The 27,916-nt window shown below is 40.9% G+C and overlaps 1 protein-coding gene across 2 annotated transcripts; it reads left to right on the top strand.

The window, feature by feature from the left end:
• Nucleotides 1-925: 925 nt before the first annotated feature.
• Nucleotides 926-27,916, top strand: hao1 (hydroxyacid oxidase (glycolate oxidase) 1). 2 transcript variants are annotated; one of them, XR_004019662.1, is made up of 9 exons: nt 926-1,196; nt 1,805-1,956; nt 10,885-11,155; nt 11,295-11,467; nt 18,739-18,830; nt 19,683-19,841; nt 19,981-20,050; nt 21,817-22,184; nt 27,901-27,916. XR_004019662.1 is itself a non-coding variant. In XM_030725506.1 (8 exons), the coding sequence occupies exons 1-8, from the start codon at nt 1,066-1,068 to the stop codon at nt 21,882-21,884; spliced, it is 1,116 nt and encodes a 371-aa protein (XP_030581366.1). In that variant the 5' UTR covers nt 926-1,065; the 3' UTR covers nt 21,885-23,506. The 2 variants fall into 2 exon arrangements, 1 of the variants encoding a protein (XP_030581366.1); XM_030725506.1 differs by lacking the exon at nt 27,901-27,916 and having other exon boundaries at nt 21,817-23,506.

The following is a 27,916-nucleotide window of genomic DNA, read 5'->3' as shown; positions in this document are numbered from 1 at the left end:
ACAAAACCTTATATTATAATGCCACAAACTAAAATGGAACAAGCAAACATGCTCTTGAAACTAACTGAAACTAAACTGTGCCAACTCTTCCGTGGTCTTCCTTATCCTGATTTTCAGACCACACAACACTTTCCACTGTGCTGGTTTCTGTAATGAATCAGCTGAGGTAGCATACTGACATCAAGGTTCAAAGTTCACAGGCAGTCAGCACTAGAGTTTCGCATGGACAGTCTAAACATGCAGCACATAAAGGTCCAGATGGTCTGGGATCTTTATCTTGTGTAAACAGAACAAAGCAGAAAATCTCTTGGAGTTTATTATGTTTATTATACAGCTGCCTCAAGGTGCTTTATAGTCAAAAAAAATGTGTACATCATTCTGTCTTTAACTGGACCTTAAAACAACAGTTGATACTAAAATATGTTTGATTATGAACCCTGTATAGAAAGGACCTTTACAAAGTTGCCATAGTTCTCTACATAAGGTTTATTTTCATGGGCCACTGTTTAGCTGTACTGGATTAGTGATATTTATCTGTTAGGATCTTTAAGGTAATCGTAGGATATTTTTGTGATTCGGGTTAGCGTGATAATGCATGTTAGGAATTATAAATGTATTGATCTATATTATTTGATGTTTGGGCCCTTATACATAAACTGGGGTTAGCTTTGGGGAGTCCTATTTCACATATAACTGTTTTATGTATTATTGTGTTGAAATTTGTATTTTAATTGATTTGTGAATAAACTGAAACTGAACTGAAACTGAGAGTATTCAGGAGAAACCCCAAGAATAAAACAATGAAAGCCTTTGGTGACAGCGGGAAGGAAAAACCTTTTTTGACAGGAAGAAACTTGCAGCAGAACCAGGGAGGAGCAGCCAGCTGAGGGTGAGGAGAAAAGGAAGAGAAGAAAGCGTCGGGAGACAAAACAATCATCAGTGTTGAAGAAAAGGAAGAGGCTCCAGGCTGGTGAACCCTGTAACAGGTTAATGATTACTCCGGTTGTGTTTACTGAACATCAGAGTGAGGAGCCTCAGTGTTCTGGTAGTTTGAAGTGAAGAACAATGCAGCGGGTGTGTGTGTCCGATTTTGAGGAGGAAGCCAGGAAAGTTCTTCCTAAAGCTGTGTATGACTACTACCGCTCAGGAGCTGATGAACAAAAGACCCTGGCTGACAACGTGGCTGCCTTTGACAGGTACAACACACACACAGAGACACACACAGTGAGAACCTCTGTAGGACACAGAGTTTTAGCATGAATCCAAAGTTAAACTAAAATTCACACAGCAGTTACTCTGCCTACTGAAGCTGTTTACTGTGACATTTAAGCTGGAGTCTCATGTTTTTGTCATTCTGTATTACACATGTCAACAGGCATGCTGATCTTAGCTTTGATGTGTCAGGAATTACATTATATGGACAAAAGTAATGAGTCACACCTCTTAATTTTTTAATTCAGGTGTTTTCTGTCCCATTGTTAGAGGTGTATACAATCCAGCACTGTGTCCTGCAGTGTGCCTTTAACAACATTTGTGTCAAATGCTGAGGTGCACACTGTGTAAAGGTTTCCAGCACTCTGCTGACTCAGGAACTACAGAGCTCCAAAGCTCCTCTGGCACTAACATCAGCACAAAAACTGTGTGCTGGAAGCTTCAAGTTTTTTTAAATTTTTAATCAGTTTATGTCTCAGTTCTTCACAATATCAGAGTTTAGATTATACAGATCTTGAATTCTTTCAAGTAAATAAAAGCCACAGAAGTTTAACTGTAGAATCACCTCTTCCATAATTGCACACGAATACAGGTGGTATCTTGTTCCCCGAGTGCTGAGGGATGTGTCCACAGTGGATCTGTCAGTCTCAGTGCTAGGCCAGAAGCTCAGCATGCCTCTCTGTGTTGCAGCCACAGCAATGCAGAGGATGGCTCATCCTGAGGGAGAAACAGCTACAGCAAAGGGTAAACACACACGCACGCAAGCATGCACACACACACACACAGCTGAACTCGAGAATCCCAAATGAAAATTAAAATATAACCTGGGGGTAAAAACATCATTTTGTGAAAACAGAAAGTTTATCCAATCAATCAATTCAAATTATTGGAAAAAATGTGTAAAGGATTAGGTGCTGAACTTAGATCCTTTTGTCATGGGACAGCTGAACTATGTAGAGCCAACATCACTGCAAGGACAGTTCTGCAAAATTTCTTTATGAGGTCCATGCAAAGATACAGAAGAATGTAGAAACATGTTTTATCTATATGACAGTTAAACCAGATAGTAGGCCTGCTCTCTGTTGCTCATTTCTCAGCACAGGTCGAGGAGGAGGAGTAGCAGCAATCTTCCATTCCAGCTTAGTAATTAATCAAAAACCCAGACAAAGTTTGAATTCTTTTGAAAGCCTGACTCTTAAGGCCGTTTCACACCAGATCCATTGCGTAAAAACAACACAAAATTCAGAACCTTTTGGATGCAAACTTGTCATGCAACCTACATACACACCGGACGCATTGTGTTTTTGTGAATAAATCGTCCTCATAAAACACGCTGTGAAAGAAATGAATTTGACAAACGATGATGTAATGAGGTTGTGATGTTTCTAAACGAGAGGAAAGCAGCAGCAGGAAGAGTTTTATGGCTTGATGCCGGAGTTAAAGCTGCATCACTGCTGTTTGTTCACTTGCGAAAGTCAGAAAACTCTAACTTGATCTGAAAAAATAAATGCCGCAAATTCATCCTGTGAAATTTGGTGTGAATGGCTGCATTAAGAACAGGCGAGTCTGAAAAATATTTTTAATGCACGAAACATTTGCACAGAATTTACACGCCTGATGTGTAAAGGACATTAGTCTTGTCCACCCTAATAGGGAAAATCAAAAACCTGTTTTATTTGTTATTATCTATCGTCCACCTGGTCCTTAATCAGAGTTTCTGTCTGATTTCTCAGACTTTTTATCTGATTTAGTGCTCAGTTCAGATAAAATAATTATAGTGGGTGATTTTAACATCCATGTAGATGCTGAGAATGACAGCCTCAACACTGCATTTAATCTATTGTTAGATTCAATTGGCTTCTCTCAAAATGTAAAGGAGCCCACCCACTATGTTAATCATACACCATGTTAGAAACTGAATGTCATAATCTGGTAGCGAGGCAGGCAAAATGACCTGGACTCAGAGTCCGATGTGAACTTGAAGCACAGCTTTTATTGCTGGTGAGATGCAGGAAATAAACAAACTACAGAGAGCATGGCTACTCAGACAAATTAGAAACAGAGCAGTAAAATGAGGGACAACACAACAATGAATTAAGGACAACTGAAGCCATAAATGCACACAGGGTGATTGAGGAAACAGGACACAACTGGGGCAAAATGGTGAACTTAATCACACTAACAAGACAACTGAACTGAAAACAACATAGCATCCTCAACTGCACCAAAGATTAAAACAGTTAAATGTGGATTATTAAATATTAGATCTCTCTCTTCCTGTTAGTAAATGATTTAATAATTGATCAACATATTGATTTATTCTGCCTCACAGAAACCTGGTTACAACAGGATGAATATGTTAGTTTAAATGACTCAACACCCCTGAGTCACAGTAACTGTCAGAATGCTTAAAGACCCAGACAGAGTTTTAATTCATCTGAAACTCTGACTCTTAGCCTTGTCCACCCTAACTGGAACATTCAAAATTTTATTTGAGGGTCCAGGCAAAGAGCGAATCCAAAGACCCCATGGAAGAGTCATACCTGAGGAGGGAGCTCAAGGGACAGTGTCTGGTGGCTGGGCATTAGCCCATGGTGCCCAAAGAGGAGACATGGGCCCACCCTCCTATATATAGGCCACCCACTCACAGGAGGCGTCATAGGGTTCAGTTCAATTCAATTCAATTCAATTTAATTCAGGGTGCTCAAGGATGCTCCATCGGTGACTCTGGGAGACTTCAATGCTCACATGGGCAATGACAGTGAGACCTGCGGGTGTGGTTGGAACGAACAGCCTGCCTGATCTGAACTTGATAATGATGATAATGAACATCATGTTCGAACATAATAATAATGCCTTAGACTTACAGTCCAATGCGAAAGTATTCGGCCCCCTTGAACTTTTCAACCTTTTGCCACATTTCAGGCTTCAAACATGAAGATATAAAATTTTAGTTTTTTGTGAAGAATCAACAACAAGTGGGACACAATCGTGAAGTGGAATGAAATTTATTGGATGTGTCAAACTTTTTTAACAAATAAAAAACTGAAAAGTGGGGCGTGCAATATTATTGGGCCCCTGGCTGTAGCTCAGTAGGTAGAGCAGGTCACCTACTGATCAGAAGGTCAGCGGTTCGATTCCTGGCTACTCCAGGCTACATGCCAATGTATCCTTGGGCAAGATACTTAACCCCAAGTTGCTCTCCGACCGTCCCGTCGGAGTATGAATGTGTGTGAATGGTAGTTAATTAAAAAGCACTTAGCTTAGCAAACATGGAAGTGCTTGTATGAATGGGAGTGCATGGGTGAATGTAAACATGTTGTAATAGCGCTTTGAGTGCTCATACTGAGTAGAAAAGCGCTATATAAGAGCTAGTCCATTTACCATTTACCTTTACTTTCAGTGCAGCAAACTCACTCCAGAAGTTCAGTGAGGATCTCTGAATGATCCAATGTTGTCCCAAATGACTGATGATGATAAATAGAATCCACCTGTGTGTAATCAAGTCTCCGTATAAATACACCTGCTCTGTGATGGTCTCAGGGTTCTGTTCAAAGTGCAGAGAGCATCATGAAGACCAAAGAACACACCAGGCAGATCTGTGATACTGTTGTGGAGAAGTTCAAAGCCAGATTTGGATACAAAAAGATTTCCCAAGCTTTAAACATCTCAAGGAGCACTGTGCAAGCAATCATATTGAAATGTAAGGAGTATCAGACCACTGCAAATCTACCAAGACCCGGCCGTCCCTCTAAACTTTCATCTCAAACAAGGAGAAGACTGATCAGAGATGCAGCCAAGAGGCCCATGATCACTCTGGATGAACTGCAGAGATCTACAGCTGAGGTGGGAGAGTCTGTCCATAGGACAACAATCAGTCGTACACTGCACAAATCTGGTCTTTATGGAAGAGTGGCAAGAAGAAAGCCATTTCTCAAAGATATCCATAAAAAGTCTCGTTTAAAGTTTGCCACAAGCCACCTGAGAGACACACCAAACATGTGGAAGAAGGTGCTCTGGTCAGATGAAACCAAAATCCAACTGTTTGGCCACAATGCAAAACGATATGTTTGGCGTAAAAGCAACACAGCTCATCACCCTGAACACACCATCCCCACTGTCAAACATGGTGGGGGCAACATCATGGTTTGGGTTTGCTTTTCGTCAGCAGGGACAGGGAAGATGGTCAAAATTGATGGGAAGATGGATGGGGCCAAATACAGGACCATTCTGGAAGAAAACCTATTGGAGTCTGCAAGAGACCTGAGACTGGGACGGAGATTTATCTTCCAACAAGACAATGATCCAAAACATAAAGCCAAATCTACAATGGAACGGTTCACAAATAAACGTATCCAGGTGTTGGAACGGCCAAGTCAAAGTCCAGACCTGAATCCAAGAATCTGTGGAAAGAGCTGAAGACTGCTGTTCACAAACGCTCTCCATCCAACCTCACTGAGCTCCAGCTGTTTTGCAAGGAAGAATGAAGAATTTCAGTCTCTCCATGTGCAAAACACATAGAGACATACCCCAAGAGACTTGCAGCTGTAATTGCAGCAAAAGGTGGCGCTACAACGCAAGGGGGCCAAATAATATTGCACGCCCCACTTTTCAGTTTTTTATTTGTTAAAAAAGTTTGACACATCCAATAAATTTCATTCCACTTCACGATTGTGTCCCACTTGTTGTTGATTCTTCACAAAAAAGTAAAATTTTATATCTTTATGTTTGAAGCCTGAAATGTGGCAAAAGGTTGAAAAGTTCAAGGGGGCCGAATACTTTCGCAAGGCACTGTATATTGCACTTTTCAAGATACTCATAGATACTTTACAATTCCATGCATCATTCATTCACACCTCAATCATACTTGGTGGTGGTAAGCTACTAATGTAGCCACAGCTACCCTGGGGTACTCTGTCAGAAGTGTGGCTGCCAATTTGCACCTACAGCCCCTCCAACCACCAACCACACACACACACTTATGCAATGTGAGTTAAGTGTCTTGCCCAGGGACCAGGGTTATAATAGTTTTGGATTTTACATTATAGTTTAGTTTTAGTTAGTTTTTACTTTTTTTTCTCTAATTCAGTTAGTTTTAATTAGTTTTCAGAGTGGTTTTGCTCGTTTTTATTAGTTTTTATTTTTGGTTTCATGTTTAGTTTTAGTTAGTTTCAGTATTAGTTTTAGTATTTTCATACCTGATCAGGTGCAAGATTCAAGGCGCAAAAGTGACTATTGTGTAATGAAAACTTGACAAAAGATACAGTTTAAAGAAATATATTCAACAACCAGCTGTTCACAAGACATGCTAAATGTGTGTAATATTAAGGACACACATGAACATCAACAGGGAGAAACAAAGAAAAACATGAATTCCCAAACTCAATAAATTCTACAATAAACTCCACAATAAACTTCAGCATCAGTGCAGCAGATTAATAACGCCTACATGTGGTGTTAAACAAAAACAAACTCTTTGAAGGAGTCAAAGCTCAAATCCAGCTGCATCCTGATGTTCTCACCACCTGAAGCTGCTTCTGTTTTGGAGCTAGCTTGGTTAGATGCTCGCTAATTAAACCTGCAGGGTCTTTGCGGCCTCTGTACACAACCTACAGAAGTTGCCGACCTCATGTCCGCATTTATGCTTGTGTAGCTGGATTGTGTGTGTTATTACCTTGTGGTCGTGTGCAGGTGTTTGTACTCAAAGAACCTCCATACGGGACTCTGCCGCTTTCTCGGCAGACCGCAGCAATTACTCGGCGGACCAGCGCGGTGAGCGCACGCACATGCGCACTCACACAGTTGTCCTGTGGCGCTCCCAGCTTAAACTCCGAGAGCGGAAACAATGATTTCATATCAATCCACAAGGCTTAAAATGAAAGTCAGTTTATCGATAATTTCAGTTAGTTTTAGTTAGTTTTGTAAACTCACAATTCAGTTTTAATTAGTTATCGTTTTTTCCTTTTAATTATAGTTTTTATTTATTTCAGTTAACGACAATGTTTTTTCAATTTCAGTTTTCGTTATTTCGTTCGTTTTCGTTAACTATAATAACCCTGCCAGGGACACAACAACAGACGGGGGCTCCAACGGCTGCAAGGTGAGCACCTACCCACTGCGCCATTGTTACCCGCGAGGACACAAGGATGTCCGTAAGTGCTGCGTGCCACGTGTTCATAAGTACACATGGCACCAGGACACCCTGGGTCACCGTTCGATGATCGATTTTGTAATCATATCATCAGATCTGTGGCCATATGCGCTGGACACTCAGGTGAAGAGAGGAGCTGAGCTGTCTGCTGATCACCACCTGGTGGTGAGTTGGATCAGGTGGTGAGGGAGGATGCTGAATAGACCTGGCATGCCTAAATGTATTGTGAGGGTGCGCTTGTCATGGTCCTGGGCCTTTTGCCTAGTGTTTTGAGTTTATTGTAGGTTTTGCTGTTTGTATTCTTCCTTTGTTTCAGTTTTGAGTATTATCTGTCTCTGTATCCTGTTTGGATGTCATATCTGGGTCTTTGTGTGTTTTTATCAGAGGTGGACAGTAACAAAGTACAAATGCTTCGTTACTGTACTTAAGTAGATTTTTCAGGTATCTGTACTTTACTTGAGTATTTATTTTTCTGACAACTCTTTACTTTTACTCCCTACATTTTTACACAAGTATCTGTACTTTCTACTTCTTACATTTTCAAAACAAGCTCGTTACTTTAGGTTTAATGTGTCTAAGAAATGTTTGCATTTCCGGTCAGTGCGGGAGCCGGCTTTTGATTGCGAGCATTTTTTTCTTGGAAATTGCAACAACAGGGTGGGAAGGAGGGAACAGACACCCCACATGGTAGAGGGAGAGCCTCCTGCAACGCTCGCTGGGAGACCGGAAAGAGCCAGAGGAAGTTGCACTTTACATAGAGGCTGCAAAATAATAAATGACAGAAAACGTAAAGGACAAAAAAAGTGTGTGCAGTTTGTCACACAGTGTGTCTGCTAGCTAAAAGAACAGCTGCTGTATTTTAAGGGAGAGCAAAGAATGAGCGATAACTTCACTCAGATGGAGAAAGATGTAAGAAAGAGGTAGAAACGTACTCCAAGGAGCTATTTGAAAGAGTAGTTGTAAAACAGCTCACTGATCATCTGCAGAGGAACGGTTTATTTGAAGAGTTTCAGTCAGGTTTCAGAATTCATCACAGTACAGAAACAGCATTAGTGAAGGTTACCAATGATCTTCTTACAGCCTCTGACAGTGGACTCATCTCTGTTCTTGTCCTGTTGGACCTCAGTGCAGCTTTTGATACTGTTGACCATAACATTTTATTACAGAGATTAGAGCATACTATAGGTATTAAAGGTACTGCACTGCAGTGGTTTGAATCATATTTATCTCATAGACTCCAATTTGTTCATGTAAATGGGGAGTCTTCTTCACACACTAAGGTTAATTATGGAGTTCCACAGGGTTCTGTGCTAGGACCAATTTTATTTACATTATACATGCTTCCCTTAGGCAGTATTATTAGAAAGCACTGCATCAACTTTCATTGTTATGCAGATGATACTCAGCTTTACCTATCAATGAAGCCAGATGGCACACATCAATTAGTTAAACTGCAGGAATGTCTTAAAGACATTAAGGCCTGGATGACCTCTAATTTCCTGCTTCTAAATTCAGATCAAACTGAAATTCTTGTTCTCGGCCCCACAAATCTTAGAAACATGGTGTCTAACCAGATACTTACTCTGGATGGCATTACTTTGGCCTCCAGTAACACTGTGAGAAATCTTGGAGTCATTTTTGACCAGGATATGTCCTTCAATGCACATATTAAACAAATATGCAGGACTGCTTTTTTGCATTTGTGCAATATTTCTAAAATTAGAAACATCCTTTCTCAGAGTGATGCTGAAAAGCTAATTCGTGCATTTATTACTTCTAGGCTGGACTATTGTAATTCATTATTATCAGGCTGTCCTAAAAGCTCCCTGAAAAGCCTTCAGCTGATCCAAAATGCTGCAGCTAGAGTACTGACAGGGACTAGAAAGAGAGAGCAGATTTCTCCCATATTGGCTTCTCTTCATTGGCTCCCTGTTAAATCTAGAATAGAATTTAAAATCCTTCTCCTCACCTACAAGGTCTTGAATAATCAGGCACCATCTTATCTCAAAGACCTCATAGTACCATATCACCCCAACAGAGCACTTCGCTGTCAGACTGCTGGCTTACTTGTGGTTCCTAGGATACTTAAGAGTAGAATGGGAGGCAGAGCCTTCAGCTTTCAGGCCCCTCTTCTGTGGAACCAGCTCCCAGCTTGGATTCAGGAGACAGACACCCTCTCTATTTTTAAGATTAGGCTTAAAACTTTCCTTTTTGATCAAGCTTATAGTTAGAGCTGGCTCAGGTGACCCTGAACCATCCCTTAGTTATGCTGCTATAGGCCTAGTCTGCTGGGGGGTTCACATAATGCACTGTTTCTCATTCACCTTATTTACTTTGTTTATACTCCACTCTGCATTTAATCATTAATTGATATTAATCTCTGGCTCTCTTCCACAGCATGTCTTTCTCTCCCCTCAGCCCAACCGGTCGCGGCAGATGACCCCCCCCTCCCTGAGCCTGGTTCTGATGGAGGTTTCTTCCTGTTAAAAGGGAGTTTTTCCTTCCCACTGTCACCAAGTGCTGCTCATAGGGGGTCGTTTTGACTGTTGGGTTTTCTCTGTATTATTGTAGGGTCTTTACCCACAATACAAAGCGCCTTGAGGTGACAGTTTGTTGTGATTTGGCGCTATATAAATAAAATTGAAATTGAATTGACTTTTACTTTCTTACTTTGAGTACATTTCAGAGCCTGTACTTTTTTACTTTTACTTGAGTACAGAAGTTGAACCAGTACTTCAACTTTTACCAGAGTAGTTTTTAACACAAGTACTTGTACTTGTACTTAGGTACAGAATGTCAGTACTTTGGCCACCTCTGGTTTTTATCTGTCTACATTCCTGTCTCCTCATCTTGTGTCATGTTCACATTTCTTAGTCTTGGTCTCTGTGTTTGCCACTTTCTATTTTATTTTGATAGTGTCTTTGGTTCTTGTTCTTTGGGTTTAGTTTTGTTTCCTGTGTGTCCTCCCAAGCTGTTTCCAATTATCTCATTCCCTGGTGTGTATATATTCTCTCTGTTCATGTCAGCTCCTTGTCACGTTGTCATCTATGGCTCCCTCTTGGCTGTGTGTACTTCTGTCCATCTGTCTAATTAATGTAAGTTTTCCCATTTTGTGCTCCTGGTCCCTTCCAGCTCTGGGTTTTCAATCAATATTAGTGTAAAATATTTATTGCGGTATTTTTGCTGTTTGGCGGGTTTTTGCGGTACTCGTTCTTCACATGCGTAGTACGTGTTGTACAGTAATGTATATATTTGGTGTATAAGTGTGTGGGGAGGGTTTATAAAAACTTAAAATAGTGTATAACTACTAAAATAATGTATAAGTATTAAAATAAATATAGCATCCCTACTTTGCAGATTTTCACTTATCACGGGTGGTCCTGGAATGTAACACCTGCGATAAGTGAGGGATTACTGTATTTTAGATCACTTAATTTAATAAGGTTTAAATAAATAAAATATCTATCTTTAGATTTCTTAGGAAAAGAACATTTTCACCAGTAATATTACTTTCTTCACAGCATGCAAGACAGTAGGAACAGGGATGATGTTGAGTTCCTGGGCCACCTCTACAATAGAGGAAGTGATGTCAGCAATGACAACCTCACTGGGCAGTGGGGGTGTCCTCTGGTTGCAGCTCTACATCTATAAAGACAGAGAGCTCACACTGTCATTGGTGCGCCGAGCAGAGAAGGTGGGTTATAAGGCTATCTTTGTTACCGTGGACACACCATACCTGGGGAAGAGATTAGATGATGTGCGCAACCACTTTAAAATGCCCCCACACCTGAGGTAGGAACCAAACACAACACCAACAGCATTGGCTTTGTAATCATGTCTATAATTTTACCATTAAAATTGCTGATTGTTTTGTAGCATTCAGCTCTTGACTCTTTGTGTGTCTTTGTGTGTGTACATGTGTGGGTCCTAGCATGTCTAACTTCTCAACAGCCTCCCTGGCTTTCTCTGAGGGAAACTATGGCAATGACAGTGGCTTGGCTGTTTATGTTGCAAATGCTATAGACCCTTCTATCTGTTGGGATGACATCACTTGGCTGAAAAAACACACACACCTACCTGTGATTGTAAAGGGAATACTGAATGGTAGATACACACACACACACACACACACGTCCATGAGGAAAGAGAAGAGAGAAATTAAGAGGGAAGATGGTAGTCTGTTTTGGGGGCATAGAGATCATGATCATCTGCTTAGAAAAATAATTAACTCAAATTAAAAAAAAATTATGGTAAAGATTATTCAAGTCTAAATTCAATCTTTTTATATATTCATTTAAATGGTTTGTGCCAGTTAATACGCAATTACTTGGATACATCAATAAAGGGAAACTCAAAACATCACAACTCAAGATTCCCAAATGAATAGCAAAACTCAGGAACAAAAACCCTATCGATCATGTCCTAATCTGTGGTTTGGGGACATGATGAAGATTTTCCACTGACTTAAGGCCCTTTCACACCGGACGCGAATATTTCATGTGTTAAAAATATTTTTCGGACTCGCCTGTTCTTAATGCAGCTGTTCACACCGACCGCGTCATTTCACAGGATGAATTTGCGGCATTTATTTTTTTCGGATCAAGTTTGATTTTTCTGACTTTCGCAAGCGAACAAACAGGATTGACCAATCAGAGCGCTGCATTTAGCAGCATGTGAGGTCATAGCTCAAAACGCGCACCGATGTACTGAATATACAGTGATGTGGGAACAATAAAATCATAATATTTTACCTCAGACACACAGCTACACGCTGCTCCGGGTCAGTCAGCTCTCTGATATTATCCTCTGCCTCCTCACATGTGATCCCAACTCTGCCAACAAGAGCTCAAACTGTCCCACTGAAATATGCGTGAAAGCATCCGTGATGCAGCTTCAACTCTGGGATCAAACCATGAAACTCTCCCTGCTGCTGCTTTCTTATGAGTTGGATGAACCCATAAACTCTCTTTCTTCCTTCTCTTGTTTAGAAACATCAGGGCCTCATTACATCATCGCTTGATGTCGACTGTATTTTTTTTTCCACCGTGCGTTATATAAGGAGGATTTAGTCGCAAAAACGCAACGCCTCCGGTGTGTATGTAGGTTACACGACAGGTTCACATCCGAAAGATTCGGAATTTCGTGTCGTTCTTACGCAACGCATCCGGTGTGAATGGGCCTTTAGGGCTGTATTTCAGTCTTTTCTGAGTTCAGCTGCAGGAAGTTTTGGCACATCCACTCACTGATGTGCTTTTTGAATGACAGTGGGGGGGGGGCGTGGTCTTGAGGTGACACAGTTTGAGCTCTTGACCAAAAAAAACCCCCAACAAAAAACAGAAATGTAGAAATTTTTGCAAATTTATTAAAAAAGAACTGAAATATCACATGGTCATAAGTATTCAGACCCTTTGCTGTGACACTCATATTTAACTCACATCCTGTCCATTTCTTCTGATCCTCCTTGAGATGGTTCTACCCCTTCATTGGAGTCCAGCTGTCCAATCAGTGTTTAATTAAACTGATTGGACTTGATTAGGAAAGGCACACACCTGTCTATATAAGACCTCACAGTCCATGTTAGAGCAAATGTGAATCATGAGGTCAACTGCCCAAGGAGCTCAGAGACAGAACTGTGGCACAGATCTGACCAAGGTTACAAAAGGATTTCTGCAGTGCTCAAGGTTCCTAAGACCACAGTGGCCTCCATAATCCTTAAATGGAAGAAGTTTGGGATGACCAGAACTCTTCCTAGACCAGCCAAACTGAGCAATCGTGGGAGAAGAGCCTTGGTGAGAGAGGTAAAGAAGAACCCAAAGATCACTGTGGCTGAGCTCCAGAGATGCAGTAGGGAGATGGGAGAAAGTTCCACAAAGTCAACTATCACTGCAGCCCTCCACCAGTCGGGGCTTTATGGCAGAGTGTCCCGACGGAAGCCTCTCCTCAGTGCAGACATATGAAAGTCTGCATAGAGTTTGTCAAAAAACACATGAAGGACTCCCAGACTATGAGAAATAAGATTCTCTGATCTGATGATAAGATAAGATAGTGTTTATTTGTCACATGCACAGTTATACACAGTACAATGCACAGTGAAATGTATTTTGTACCTGCAACCATATATACACACACATATAAATAAGAAGAATAAAAATAAAAAAAGTAATTCACACTATACACTATACTCTATATACTATACACTATACACACTTTTTAAATTATAATATTTACACTGTGCAATAATGGTCCAGTTAGGGCTCAGAGTTGAGCAGACAAAGATTGAACTTTTTGGCGTTAATTCTAAGCAGTATGTGTGGAGATAATCAGGCACTGCTCATCACCTGCCCAATACAATCCCAACAGTGAAACATGGTGGTGGCAGCATCATGCTGTGGGGGTGTTTTTCAGCTGCAGGGACAGGACGACTGGTTGCAATTGAAGGAAAGATGAATGCGGCCAAGTACAGAGATGTCCTGGAAGAAGAACTCTTCCAGAGTGCTCAGGAGCTCAGACTGGGCCGAAGGTTCACCTTCCAACAAGACAATGACCCTAAGCATACAGCTAAAATAACAAAGGAGTGGCTTCGGAACAACTCTGTGACCATTCCTGACTGGCCCAGCCAGAGCCCTGACCTAAACCCAACTGAGCATCTCTGGAGAGACCTGAAAATGTCTGTCCACCAACGTTCACCTTCCAACCAGAACTGGAGAGGATCTGCAAGGAAGAATGGCAGAGGATCCCCAAATCCAGTTCTGGAAAACTTGTTGCATCATTCCCAAGAAGACTCATAGCTGTACGAGCTCAAAAGGTGCTTCTACTCAATACTGAGCAAAGGGTCTGAATACTTCTGGCCACGTGATATTGCAGTTTTTCTTTTTTAAAATTCTCAATGTGTTGGTATAATTCTGACTGTAATGTCAATATACTGAATTGGATCTTTGAATACTGGCTTTGATTTTTGAAATCTTAATGTGTTGCTAGAATTCTGACTTTATTCTCACAATTTTGATTTTGATATCAGAAGTTTCCAATTTTTTTTATTTCAATTTTCAATTCACGGCTCACGGCTCTTCCTTTCGGTGCTCTTTTTTGTACTTTTTGTATTTCTTATTTGTTAGTTTTGGTGCATTTGTCTCCGCAAACAACTGTTACACGCGCCAGGATCTTGTGGACATTGGCTACTGGCACAAGATATCAGTACTGAGTGATTTTCACTACACTCATAACATCCCAGACGACATAGTGAGACTGCCGGGTGCTCCGTGGATTGTTATCAGGTCTGGAAGGCACTGCCGACGGCAGAGGGAGAGGAAGCAGAAGCAGGGCTGCAGGTCCGGCCTTATGCTGAAGCTAAAACGCCAACCACACAGGCCTCCTCTGCTGAGCCTGTATCTCTCCAATGCCAGATTCATGGTAAATGAAACGGACAACCTAGAGTTACAGCTGGCTGAAAATTGCTATGTTCATGACTGTTATGTAATGATTATCACCCAGACCTGGCTAAACCTGCAGATTCCCGATGCTAGCGTGCAGCTAGCAGGCCGCACTCTGCTACGCGGAGATCGGACCAAGGACTCCGGTAAGAGCAGGGGAGGGGGTCTCTGTATTTACGTGCATGAGGACTGGTGTAACAACGGAACAATCATAGACAAACATTGTTCCCCAGACCTCGAGTACATGTCTGTAAGGTGTCGGCCTTTTTTTCTGCCTAGAGAGCTAACAGTAGTGATTGTCACAGCTGTGTATATAGCTCCCAATGCTAACGTTAGCATGGCACTCTCTCTCCTGCTGAACGCCATTAACGAACAGCAGCGGGTCCACCCCGACGGTGTTCTTATTATCGCGGGAGACTTTAACAAGGCCAACTTAAAGACTGTACTCCCGAAATTCCACCAACATGTCAAATGTTCCACAAGAGGGGAGAACACTCTTGACCATGTTTACTCCAACATTAAGCACGCTTACAGAGCCAAACCCCTCCCCCACCTCGGCCAGTCCGACCATCTTTCCCTGCTGCTCACCCCAGCATACACCCCCCTCAGACGGAGAGCCAGGCCTACTGTAAAAACCATTACAACCTGGCCTGAAAACGCACTCTCCGACCTACAGGACTGCTTTGCATACACAGACTGGGACTTATTCGAACACGAGGACCTAGAAACATTCACAGGGACGGTACTGGACTACATTAAGTTCTGTATCGGAAATGTGACTGTTAGCAAAAACATCCGTGTTTTCCCTAACCAGAAACCCTGGATGAACAGCCAGGTCCATTCACTCCTCAAAACCCGTGATGCTGCCTTCAGGTCAGGCGACAGAGCTCTGTACAGTGCTGCTCGAGCTGACCTGAAAAGAGAATATAAAAAAGCCAAGGTCGACTACGGGAGGAAAATAGAGTCCCATCTGTCCAGCAATAACACACAGGAGGTGTGGCAGGGCATTCAGAGCATCACAAACTTCAGAGGCTGTGATGTGACTGCAGGAGACCTGAGTGTGTCACTAGCAGAGGAATTTAACTGTTTCTTTGCTCGCTTTGAGACACCTCAGGACCACCCATCTGCTCCAGTCCAAGAGGCTGTTTCTCCAGCACATAAAGGACCACCCCCTCCCACTTTCGACACCCATCAGTTTGCATGTTGTGCAAACAGATCCACAGAGGACGCCATCGCTGTAGATCTCCACTCTGTGTTGAGCCACTTGGAGCAGCAGCAGAGCTACGCTCGCATGCTCTTTGTGGATTACAGCTCAGTGTTCAACACAATCATCCCGGATATTCTCACCACCAAACTGCACACCCTGGGCCCCCCCATCACATGTTCCTGGATAAAGGACTTCTTAACCAACCGGCCCCAGACTGTGAGACTTGGCCCCCATCTCTCCTCCACCCACACACTGAGCACTGGCTCCCCACAGGGCTGTGTGCTGAGCCCCCTCCTGTACTGCCTCTACACCCATGACTGCAGTCCGGCCCACAATAACAACCTCATCGTCAAATTTGCTGACGACACCACAGTGGTCGGACTCATCTCAAAGGGAGATGAGGCAGCTTACAGAGAGGAGGTCCTGAAGCTGACAGCCTGGTGTTCAGAGAACAACCTGCAATGAACACCATGAAAACCAAAGAGATCATCATCAACTTCAGGAAGCACAGGACTGACCCAGCTCCCCTCTACATCAATGGCGAGCGTGTGGAGAGGGTCCACACCTTCAGGTTTCTCGGTGTCCTCATCTCTGCTGATCTCTCTTGGTCAGATAACATCACAGCTGTTATCAAGAAGGCTCAGCAGCGACTTCACTTCCTGAGGGTCCTCAGGAAGAACAACTTGGACTCAAACCTGCTGCTGACCTTCTACCGCTCATCCACTGAGAGCCTGCTGACGTACTGTATCACAGTATGGTACGGCAGCTGCACTGAGGCAGACAGGGTCAGGCTTCAGAGGGTAGTCAACACAGCACAAAGAATCATTGGCTGCCCTCTCCCCTCCCTGATGGACATCTACACCTCCCGCTGCATCAGCAGAGCCAGGAACATCATCAAGGACAGCTCACACCCTGGCTTTGACCTGTTTGACCTGCTGCCCTCTGGCAGGCGCTACAGGTGCATCAAAGCCAGAACAAACAGACTCAAGAACAGTTTCTTCACCAGAGCAATCACCACCCTGAACTCTCACACTCACCCACTGTAACTGTGCAACACCCACATCTCTGTGCAATATTATATTATTCATACTGAACAATATCTATCACTCCTATATTGGTAATATACAATATTCATTCACTAGTGCAATATTCATTCACCAAGTGCAATATTCACCATCTTCATTATTATATGTATACACTTATTTTACTTTTGTTACAATGTATATATTTCTTACAATGTATATATGCACCAATTATATATGTTTATACATTCTCTTATTCACTGTATTTTTAATACATTTTATTTTCTGTATATTTTATACATTGTGTTTTATTTTCTGTATATTTTTAGATTATATTAGATCATATTTTTATTTTTATTTTAGAGAGTTTGACTTTCTATTGCATGGCACTGAACAGGATTGGCCCTCCAATCTCATTGTACATCCTGTATGATGACAATAAAGGCATACTATTCTATTCTATTGTTTCATGGAATTTGCCAGTTTAGAAAACTGGTTGTGTCATCTGAATTCATAGTTTCATTGTAGAACTCTCAATTTCTTAGAATTTTTACTCTTAAAATGTTCACTGTCTCATTAGAATTCTCAGTGTGTTGGTACAATTCTTACTTTTTTCTGACAATTCTTAATTTAATCTTTCTTTAATACTAGCTTTGATATTAGAATACTCAATGTGCGGCTAGAATTAAGACATTGTTCTCACAATTCTGAATATGATCTTTGAATACTGTCCTTGATCTTAGAATTCTCAATGTGTTGGTAGAATTCTGACTTTGTTCTCACAGTTCTATTTCTTTGTCATTTTAGAAAACTGATTGTGTCATCAGAATTTCAATTTTAACCTCTGAATTCCTAGTTTAATTTTAGAACTCTAACTGAATTTTTACTCTTAAAATGTTTACTGTCTCATTAGAATTCTCATTGTGTTGGTCGAATACTGCCTTTGTTGTCAATATACTGAATTTGATCTTGGAATATTAGCCTTGATCTTATAATATAGTCACTTATAATGACATCATATAGTCATATATATAATGACATGTAATCACATTATAATGACATCAAATGGTGACATATAATCACGTTATAATGACATCATTTAGTCACATGTGATGGCATCATGTAGTCATTTATAACATCACCATAAAGTCACATATAATGACGTCAAAGAGTCACTTATAATGAAATCATATAGTTATATCTAGCTTTGATATTTGAATTCTCAATGTGTTGCTAGAATTCTGAATTTGTTTTCACAATTCTGAATTTGATCTTTGAATACTGGCTTTGATTTTAATAAATTTGCAAAAATTTCTACATTTCTGTTTTGTTTTTTTTTTTTGGTCAAGATGGGGTGCTGAGTGTATATTAATGAGAAATGAAATAAACGTATTGATTTTAGCAAACGGCTGCGATGAAACAAAGAGTGAAAAATTTACAGGGGTCTGAATACTTTCTGTACTCACTGTACATACTCCAAGGTTCCTCACAGTTATCCAGAGTAACTGTATGGAAATACAGTAGATACTCATCTGTCAAAATATTAAACTAATTATCATCATTCACTATTAGACTTATTATCATTCAAAAAGATTTTTTTTTTTTTTTTAACAATTTTATTTGCCACACCCTGACATTTTTTCCTTATTTTATGTGTGTGTGTGTGTGTGTGTGTGTGTGTGTGTGTGTGTGTGTGTGTGTGTGTGTGTGTGTCAGCTGAGGATGCAGTCAAGGCTGTGAGCTATGGTGTCAGTGGCATTCTGGTGTCCAACCACGGAGCTCGACAACTGGATGGAGTTTCTGCCACGGTTCGTGCAAGTATATATATCTGTGTGTGTGTGTGTGTGTGTGTATGTGTGTGTGTGTGTGTGTGTGTGTGTGTGTGTGTGTGTACACATGTGTGTGTGTGTGTGTGTGCATTTGTATTTTCTTTGTTTTAGTTTGTCTTGTTTTGGATCACTATAAACCAAATCTGACAAATGTAAGTATTTATTAAACAGCCCTAAAAGTTTATTATGACGTCCCGTAATATAATTATAACAAACACAACCTAAATCTTCATGATCTTTTCATACTCAATGCATCTATCCAGAGAAAGTGGTGTCCCACCTGTATAAGGTGGAATGGGATGGGTTACTGGAACTGGGGCTGGGAATGCTGAAGAAGCCCCTGATTGCCAACCCAATTCAGTTTTATTTATATAGCACCAAATCATAAAAACAGTTGCCTCAAGGTGCTTTATATTATAAGGTAAAGACCCTACAATAATACAGAGAAACCCCAACAATCAGACACCCTTTATGAGCAGCACTTGGTGACAGTGGGAAGGAAAAACTCCCTTTAACAGGAAGAAACCTCCAGCAGAACCAGGCTCAGGGAGGGGGGTCATCTGCTGTGAGGGGGCTGAGGGGAGAGAGACAGGACAAAAGACACACTGTGGAAGAGAGACAGAGATTAATAATAACTAATGATTAAATACAGAGTGGGGTATAAACAGAGTCAAAGAGGTGAACCCCCCCAGCAGCAGCGTAGACTCTTAAACATCTACAACAGCGAGCTCTATTTGAACACTTAAGCATCAGCATCTGAGGATAGGCTTTGAGTTAAGAATTGTGATTTGAGTTCATCACTGTATGTAAAATGTGTGTTTTTGTTTGTAGCTAGATGCCTTGGAGGAGGTGGTGAGGGCAGTGCAGGGTCGATGTGAAGTCTACGTGGATGGAGGAGTGAGGCGAGGGACAGACATCCTGAAGGCCTTGGCTCTGGGAGCAAAGGCCGTCTTCATTGGCCGACCAGTGCTGTGGGGTCTTGCCTGTCAGGTGAAGCACTTCAGGCACTTGAGACCCTGATGCTGACATCATTACTTTTAGATATGCTTTTTTTTCACCATCACATTTTTGGGCTCAAAAATAAAGTTTGTTATTCATAAATCATCATCTCTGTTGTCTGTCTTTCCAGGGAGAACAAGGAGTTACTGAGCTTCTGGAACTCCTAAAAGATGAACTCCGCCTGGCTATGGCCCTCTCAGGTAACCAACACAAAGGGCATTTACTTTGTAGAAATATTTTTGCAGACCCACAAACACAGACACCTTGTACTTCCACTCATGATAATGGCAAATCTGTTTATGCAGTCATATCAGTGTCTTCAGGAGCAAAAACCAATTTTCCATTGAGTACATTAAATTTTGAAGATGAAGACTAGAGTTAAGGTTGTTTTCTGAAAACAGAAATTTACCTCAGGGATTAAAATATCGTAAGGTGCTTGTAGTAATTTATGTACGCTCATGTTCATTCACTGGCTACTTCATTAGGTACACTTGAGTTGGTTGGTAATGAACCGGTGCCACCCCTGATTACAAATACAACACAGCAAGAAAACAAAAAATGTTGCTATAATACATCGAGGTAGATATTAATAACAGTCTTGATTTCTGCTGTGACATTAAGGGTTAGACTTAGGTGCAAATGGCCTCCACAGTCACCAGATCTCAATCTCATCAAACACCTTTGGGATGAAACAGGAGATTCACATCATGGGCCCTTTTTCCACCGACGGGGCGCCGGTGCCAATATTTGAAAGTTCAGTGGTTTTTGCACTTCGAACACACTCGGTTCTTGGCCAAAAACTGGGTTCAACACAATTAAATTCAATTCAATTTTATTTATATAGTGCCAAATCACAACAAACAGTCACCTCAAGGTGCTACAATAATACAGAGAAAACGTAACAGTCATAACGACCCCCTATGAGCAGCACTTGGTGACAGTGGGAAGGAAAAACTCCCTTTTAACAGGAAGAAACCTCCAGCAGAACCAGGCTCAGGGAGGGGGGGGTCATCTGCTGGGAGGGGAGGGAGACAGGACAAAAGACATGCTGTGGAAGAGAGACAGAGATTCATAATAACTAATGATTAAATACAGAGTGGGGTATAAACAGAGTGAAAAGAGGTGAATGAAAAGAAACACTCAGTGCATCATGGAAACCCCCCAGCAGCCTAGGCCTATAGCAGCATAACTAAGGGAGGGTTCAGGGTCACCTGATCCAGCCCTAACTATAAGCTTGATCATAAAGGAAGGTTTTAAGCCTAATCTTAAAAATTCCGTAATAAGTGAAACATTCACACTGCGCTTGGGTCTGTCTGCTGTTCAACTAATTAAGAACATTTTGAAAATCCTGAGTTATTTTGTTATTTTTATTTTATCTTTATTTATTTTATATAAACTTTATTTCAAGACAGACACATTTTTAGTACATCTTCCCAGGACCAGTGCCAGGTGGCTGGTATTACCTAGTTTGCACACAGTTATCTTCTATTTTTATTAAATCTAATAAACTGAGCCTTCACTTCTTAACATGCTGCCCTTTCAGCCATAATCAGATAGCAAAGAAAGAGGACTGTTTCTTTGCTTCACCATAAACTTCCACAGTGTATGATCCAACATAAAAATGAATACAACACAACATGAAAAACTGGATGGTAAATATGATGGAACAGAAAACTCAGTATTGCAGTACAGAACCCGTTTTTATCATCAGTACTATTAAACTGTTGTGATGCCACAGCAGAATATGAACCGGGTCCTGCTCTCAGTAACATCATCGCTGTTGTTAGAAGTGGGAAATGATTGTGTGAGTGTGAATACACAGCACAGTGAACTGAACTAGATATCGTCAGCTATATTAACCTGATTTACATCAGTTTAGACTTTACTCTGTCACTGGGATGTTTTCTGAAGTGCTGCCAAACATGACTTTGTGTCTGTGATTATGTGTGTTTGTGTGTTTGTGTAGGTTGTCGTTCAGTTTCTGAAGTAAGCAGGTCCCTGGTCAGAAGAGTGGAATTCATTTCCAGGATATGAGAGAAGATCCCTGAAGAATACAATAATAATTCTTAATGAATCACTAATTATGGGACTGTCAAAATAAATTATTAGTTATATGCTTTTAAAGTTGATGCTTTTGACTTGATATTATCAATGCAAAGGGAGTCACTTTTTTACTTTTACAAGGTTTTGCATCTGAAAATGAGTTTGCTGTTCATGACTAGAACTACTAAGCATGTAGAAGCTGTTATTTAATCTTATTTAATAAATATTTCTCCCATTTTCAGAGGCTCAAACATAATTGGACAGGTGACTGAGGCATAGTTTCATGACCAGGTGAGGACAATTCACTCACTGCTTTTATTCAGTTAGACCTGGCGCTGATGAACTTCTATTTGGTATCTTTTGACTGGAACTTTCAATATGAGGTTGGAAGTGAAATCAATGCAAGTGAAGGAGGTCATTATATGAATAAATAGACCTGTCAGAGAGACAGCAAACACACATCAATAATCTGGTACGTTCTTAAAAAGAAAGAATAAACCACAATCAAAGAATTTATTGCGGCTGATGGCAAGAATACAAAAACGTGAACATAAGATACAAAGAGCCGTAAAACCCATAACTACTGAAAACCTAAACTTGGAAAAACACTAAGGCTAGACACGCTGGAGCTGGGAAATACAGGAACAGGTACGGAAACAGGAACATGAACAGATGCTCTGATAAGAAACAAAGAAAGACTGCAACAATAAATCTACAAGAGGGGGATTATGGGAAGAGGAGACAGCTGGGGAAACACACAGAGAGAGCTAAACTCTAAAGCTACTGGGAACTAAAAACAAAGTAATCATATTTAAAGAGGAGACACGTGAAACAATCGAAACATGAAATACAGCAAGAATGAACAAGGAACAAACTAACACACTAAGGAACATGTGAAGAAAGTAAATATTAAACAAAGAAGGAACTAACAAACTAAACTCACCTTCAAAAGTCTAATAACTCAAAAACAACAGGTCATACACTCAGGATTAGAACAGAATAGAAAAGTATGGAGGAGGAAAGGAACAAGCAGCAACTGCAGGCCTGACGGAGCATCACAGAACGCCTTCAGGAGACCAGAAATGTTCTAGCTGTGCTGCAACACTTTCAGTTATACCGCATAGTGCAGTCTATCATAACGCTGAATGTTTCTGAAGATAAGTTTATTCACAAAGTATATGAGCCTTTAATAAAGCACCTAATCAGAAAAACTACTGGGAGACAAATGGCTTTATTCCTGCAATCTAACATTTAGTAGTTAACACCAACCTTACAAGAAAAGTGCCCGTGTGCTTCGTTTGTACTCTCTTCCCTCAGTCTCATGTCATGAAGCACTTCTCTTTGTATCCACTGCCCAAACCGACCCCTGTATGACATTTTGGACTGAAATGATGATGTTTGCACCTTTATGTGAGCCTGAATTTCCATCTTATAAAAGAGTCCAACTTAAATGTTGATTTGAGACCTTTATTGTACGTGTGGCAGTTTGATTATTGTATGTTGACATATATTCCTAAATAAATTTAGGCTTAATTAAATGATTTAAAAAGAAATGACTAACTAACGCCTAATGCGCACGTACACACACACACACGCATGCATGCAACCTACATAAATGAAACTGAAGACTTAACAGTATTCCCTGAAAGCCCCCTCCTGTCTGATCATTCTTAGTAAATGCATTTTTGACCATTATTAAATGTTTTCGACCAATAAAACATATCAAACTTTGCACTTCTGTGCATTAATACATTATTTTTGTGCTACTGAACTATTTAGCTTGCTAGTACATGAAGGAGTGTGAGGGCCACATTGAGAAAAAATAAATCATTTTGAACATTTTGAGAATAAAATCAAAATCGTCGAAGTCGTCATTTCAAGTCAAATAACAGCCACAGCTGCTATACTCTCTACAAAATGCCTTGGGTAGAAACAACTTGATCAGCTGTGTTAGTCTTGTGGGTCTACATGTCCCCTCTGTACTGTATGAAGGTGCAGCCATCCTTCCATCTAACCGTTCCCAGTTTGTGTGGTTTTTCCTTCTGAGCAGATGCAGCTTTCTGCACTCTCTCTTTAACGTCGTCATACTTATCACTACATCGTGTTTATGTACTAAAAGAGAAATCATTTCCTTGTTACTAAAACCGATTCTAAAGTATAGTTTCACTAACTCATAATCCTGGAGGGGATAAGAGACGTGTCGTGGCAGTTGTTTGACTTGAAGCGACTTTAATCTGCACATTTTGACTTTTTTCTCAAAATTTTGAATTTATCCTCAAAATGCACAATTTATTTATTTTTTCTCAATGTGGCCCTAATACTCCTTTGTACTAGTACCAGTGCAGCCAGCTGATAAACTACGCCCTACAGCCTGGAATGACATTATGCTTCATAAAAGACTCAAGCCATTTTGTTTGGTGGTTTGCCCACATCTTATGATTATAAGACATATATATATATATATATATATATATATATATATGCGTGTGAATGCTAGTTAATTAAAAAAGCACTTAGCTTAATTAATGATGGAAGTGCTTGTATGAATGGGAGTGCATGGGTGAATGCAAACAGGTTGTGTAAGCGCTTTGAGTGCTCTGATTGAGTAGAAAAGCGCTATATAAGAACTAGTCCATTTACCATAATATATATATGTATGTATGTATGTGTGTGTGTGTGTAAATTATACATGCAATCATATAGGTGTACACAACACTATTTTTCCAAGAAACATTTGAAAAAGAAGAAAGTAAAAGATTAAATAGCATTTTTTATGCTTTGCTCCGAGTATTTACAGATCTGTCAGGTTTCCGATGTGTGTCCCCCCCCCCAATAGTAAACTCCTTCCTACGCCCTTGGTTAAATAGATGGCTTCAAAGAGATCTGACACTGTTTGGTAGAACATATTTAACCGAAAGGGAGTCACTGGCTCGATGTACAGTTGTGTTCAAAATAATAGCAGTCCAACATGACTAACCAGATAAATCAATATTTTTGGTAGTAATCATATTACTACATGGCAAATAATTTACCAGTAGGTGTAGTAGAGTCATAGTAAACCAACAGACCCAACATTGATGAGATGCATGCTCTGAATCTGTGTAATTGAATAATTAATTGAAAGGGGCGTGTTCAAAAAAAAATTGTAGGGTTCAATCAGTGAGGTCATTCATTCTGTGAAAAAACAGGCGTCAATCAGGTGGCCCTTATTTCAGGATGAAGCCAACACATGTTGTACATGAATTTCTCACTGAAAACCTGAGAACAATGGGCCATTCCAGACATTGTTCAAAAGAACAGCGTTCTTTAAAATGTTGATTGGAGAGGGGAAACATATAAAGAAGTGCAGAAAACAATAGGCTGCTCGGCTAAAATGATCTCTAATGCTCTAAAATGGAAAGCAAAGCCAGAGAGACGTGGATGAATGAATGAATGAATGAAGGTTTTATTGCCATGTGGGTGAACAGGTTCACACATTGGAAATTGCAATTAACAAAGCACCCATCCAAGAATACAACAAACACAAACAGAACACGGGGGGACAGGTGTCCTGAGATTATGCAGCCGACTTGCAGCACTACCTTTACAGTTCCCCAAAAAAGAAAACAACACACATCATGGGGTTAGGTTAAAAAAAAAAGTCATCTGGTACAGTGCTCGAAAAGAGCACCATACCAGGGTCCAAAAAAACCACCTTAGCAAAGCATATTTGCACATTTAAAGCCAGAATAGCAGCGGTAGGTGAGGTCAGGTCAGGAGGGGATGCAGACGGAGACGAGAGGGTGGGGGCATTGTGGAGCCAGATGCCAGCTCCTAGCCAAAACAGTTCGCTGATAGTGATGGAATTTCATCAGCGGCCGTGGTACAGCAGATCCAGCTTCACAAATCACAAAGCGGAGTGGGGGGGGGGGGGGAGCAACTGTCACACATAGTCCTGGAGAGATATGGTTGCCAGCCCAAGGCCAGCAGGGGAGCCGAATCCTGATAATGCAGATGTTGTTTTGGAACAGGCTGCTTGTTTTTTCCCAACAGCCTTCAGTCTCACTGGGAACCATTCAGTAATCCAATATTCCAAATTCATTAGTTACCGTCCTCACTGTGCAGAACCGAACCTTATCTCCAGATCTAACCCCTCTCGCCTGCAAGCCCGTTAAATTTACGGCTCAGGTTCATCAGGCTTTGAGTCTGAGTCTGTACGGCTCTGGACAGGCCGTCCACCTGGGTCGGCAGCCTCTGCAGATGTCGAACTGCCGCTCAGATTTTCTTGATTTCCCGGTAAATCAGGTATCCTCCGAGCCCAAACAGAGAAGATACCACTACCAAAAGGCCGAATAGATAGGCGTCTTCCACGTCTTCGACCTCAAGAGCCGAGAAGCACACAGGTCTCCACGAGCTCCAAGAATCGATGACGTATCCAACCGGGTCTGTTCCACTCGGACACGCAGGCTCCCCTTTCCCCGATCTCATAGTGGAAAAAATTCGATCAATGATGGTGAAGGCCCAGTTTGCCAGATCCATGTTGCTCTCAATCTTATTCTTATTCGGACAGTGTGTAAGAGACGCTCTCACAGCAAACAGCAAGCGGAGAGATGGGGAGGGCAGGGAGAGAGAGTGCGACCGTCTCCGACAAGAGCAGGAAGAGGAAGGAAAACTGAAGACTACCATTGAAATGGATCGAAGAATACCCAGGATGGGAAAGACTCAGCCAATGATCAGCTCCAGGCTGATCAGAGACAGTCTGATGTTACCTGTGAGTACTGTGACAATTAGAAGATGCCTGTGTGAGGCTAATCTGCCAGCAAGAAGCCCCCATAAAGTCCCACTGTGGAAAAAAAAAAAGGTGCTGAAGAGGTTACAGTTTGCCAAAGAACACATCGACTGGCCTGTAGAGAACTGTAGAAAAATTTTGTGGACTGATGAAAGTAAGATTGTTCTTTTTGGGTCCAAGGGCCCCAGACAGTTTGTCAGACAACCTCTAAACACTGAATTCAAGCCACAGTACACAGTGAAGCATGGTAGTGCAAGCATCATGATATGGGGATGTTTCTCTTACTATGGTGTCGGGCCTATTTATCACATACCAGGGATCATGGATCAGTTTGCATATATCAAAATACTTGCAGAGGTCATTTTGCCTTATGCTGAAGAGGAAATGTCCTTGAAATGGGTGTTTCAACAAGACAAAGACCCCAAACACACCAGTAAGCAGCAGCATCTTGGTTCCAAACCAACAAAATTAAAGTTCTGGAGGGGTCAGCCCAATGCCTGGACCTTAATCCCATAGAAAACTTGTGGGGTGACGTCAAAAATGCTGTTTCTGACGCAAAACCAAGAAATATAGAGGAATTGTGGAAAGCTGTCAAATCATCCTGCGCTGGAATACCTGTTCACAGGTGCCAGAAGTTGGTCGACTCCACGCAACACAGATGTGAAGGAGTTCTCCCAAACAGTGGTTATGGTGTTAAATATTAGTTTAGTGATTCACAGGAATGTTAATTCCTAAAGATTTTTCAGTTATATTTTTCAGAATATTTGAGTTTATAACGAAAAATGCAGACGCTGCTATTTTTTTGAACAGCCCAACATTAATTTTTCTTAATTTCCTGTAAAGTAATTGGAAAATTTATACATTTTTCTACATGTTTTGATTTAGAATATAATGTGCAGTGTCCCCAATGCCTGTAAATAAAAACTATTATAAGGATTCTGAGCTTTATTCATGTTTTTGAATGCACTGCTATTATTTTGAACACAACTGTATATATCCTGCATATTCTATGGCCATACCCAACAAATAACTAAAGCTCTAAATCAGTTAAACTTTAATTTCATCTTGCGATACTGAGTCCACTACTTAAAGAAAGCAAACATGGTAAAAGATTTTAAAGATGATGGTTTGTAAGCCATTGACTTTGAATGTTTAAACATGGTCTTAAAAATAAACTGGTTGAAATCTTTTTTAAAGAATGGAAACAGTATCTGGTATTGTCTTTGTTGTGTTCACCAGTAGGTGGCATATGTGG

The sequence above is a fragment of the Archocentrus centrarchus genome, unplaced genomic scaffold (genome assembly GCF_007364275.1).
Source record: "Archocentrus centrarchus isolate MPI-CPG fArcCen1 unplaced genomic scaffold, fArcCen1 scaffold_58_ctg1, whole genome shotgun sequence".
NCBI classification, from domain to species: domain Eukaryota; kingdom Metazoa; phylum Chordata; class Actinopteri; order Cichliformes; family Cichlidae; genus Archocentrus; species Archocentrus centrarchus.
This window is presented reverse-complemented; position numbering and strand designations above follow the sequence as displayed.

Bases quoted from the DNA above. Each gene is read 5' to 3' on its own strand.
- hao1 (XM_030725506.1), top strand. From the start codon at position 1,066: ATGCAGCGGGTGTGTGTGTCCGATTTTGAGGAGGAAGCCAGGAAAGTT. The intron at 18,831-19,682 runs GTTCGTGCAAGT...TTTTGTTTGTAG, and splicing joins TGGATGGAGTTTCTGCCACG to CTAGATGCCTTGGAGGAGGT. The intron at 20,051-21,816 runs GTAACCAACACA...GTGTTTGTGTAG, and splicing joins CCTGGCTATGGCCCTCTCAG to GTTGTCGTTCAGTTTCTGAA.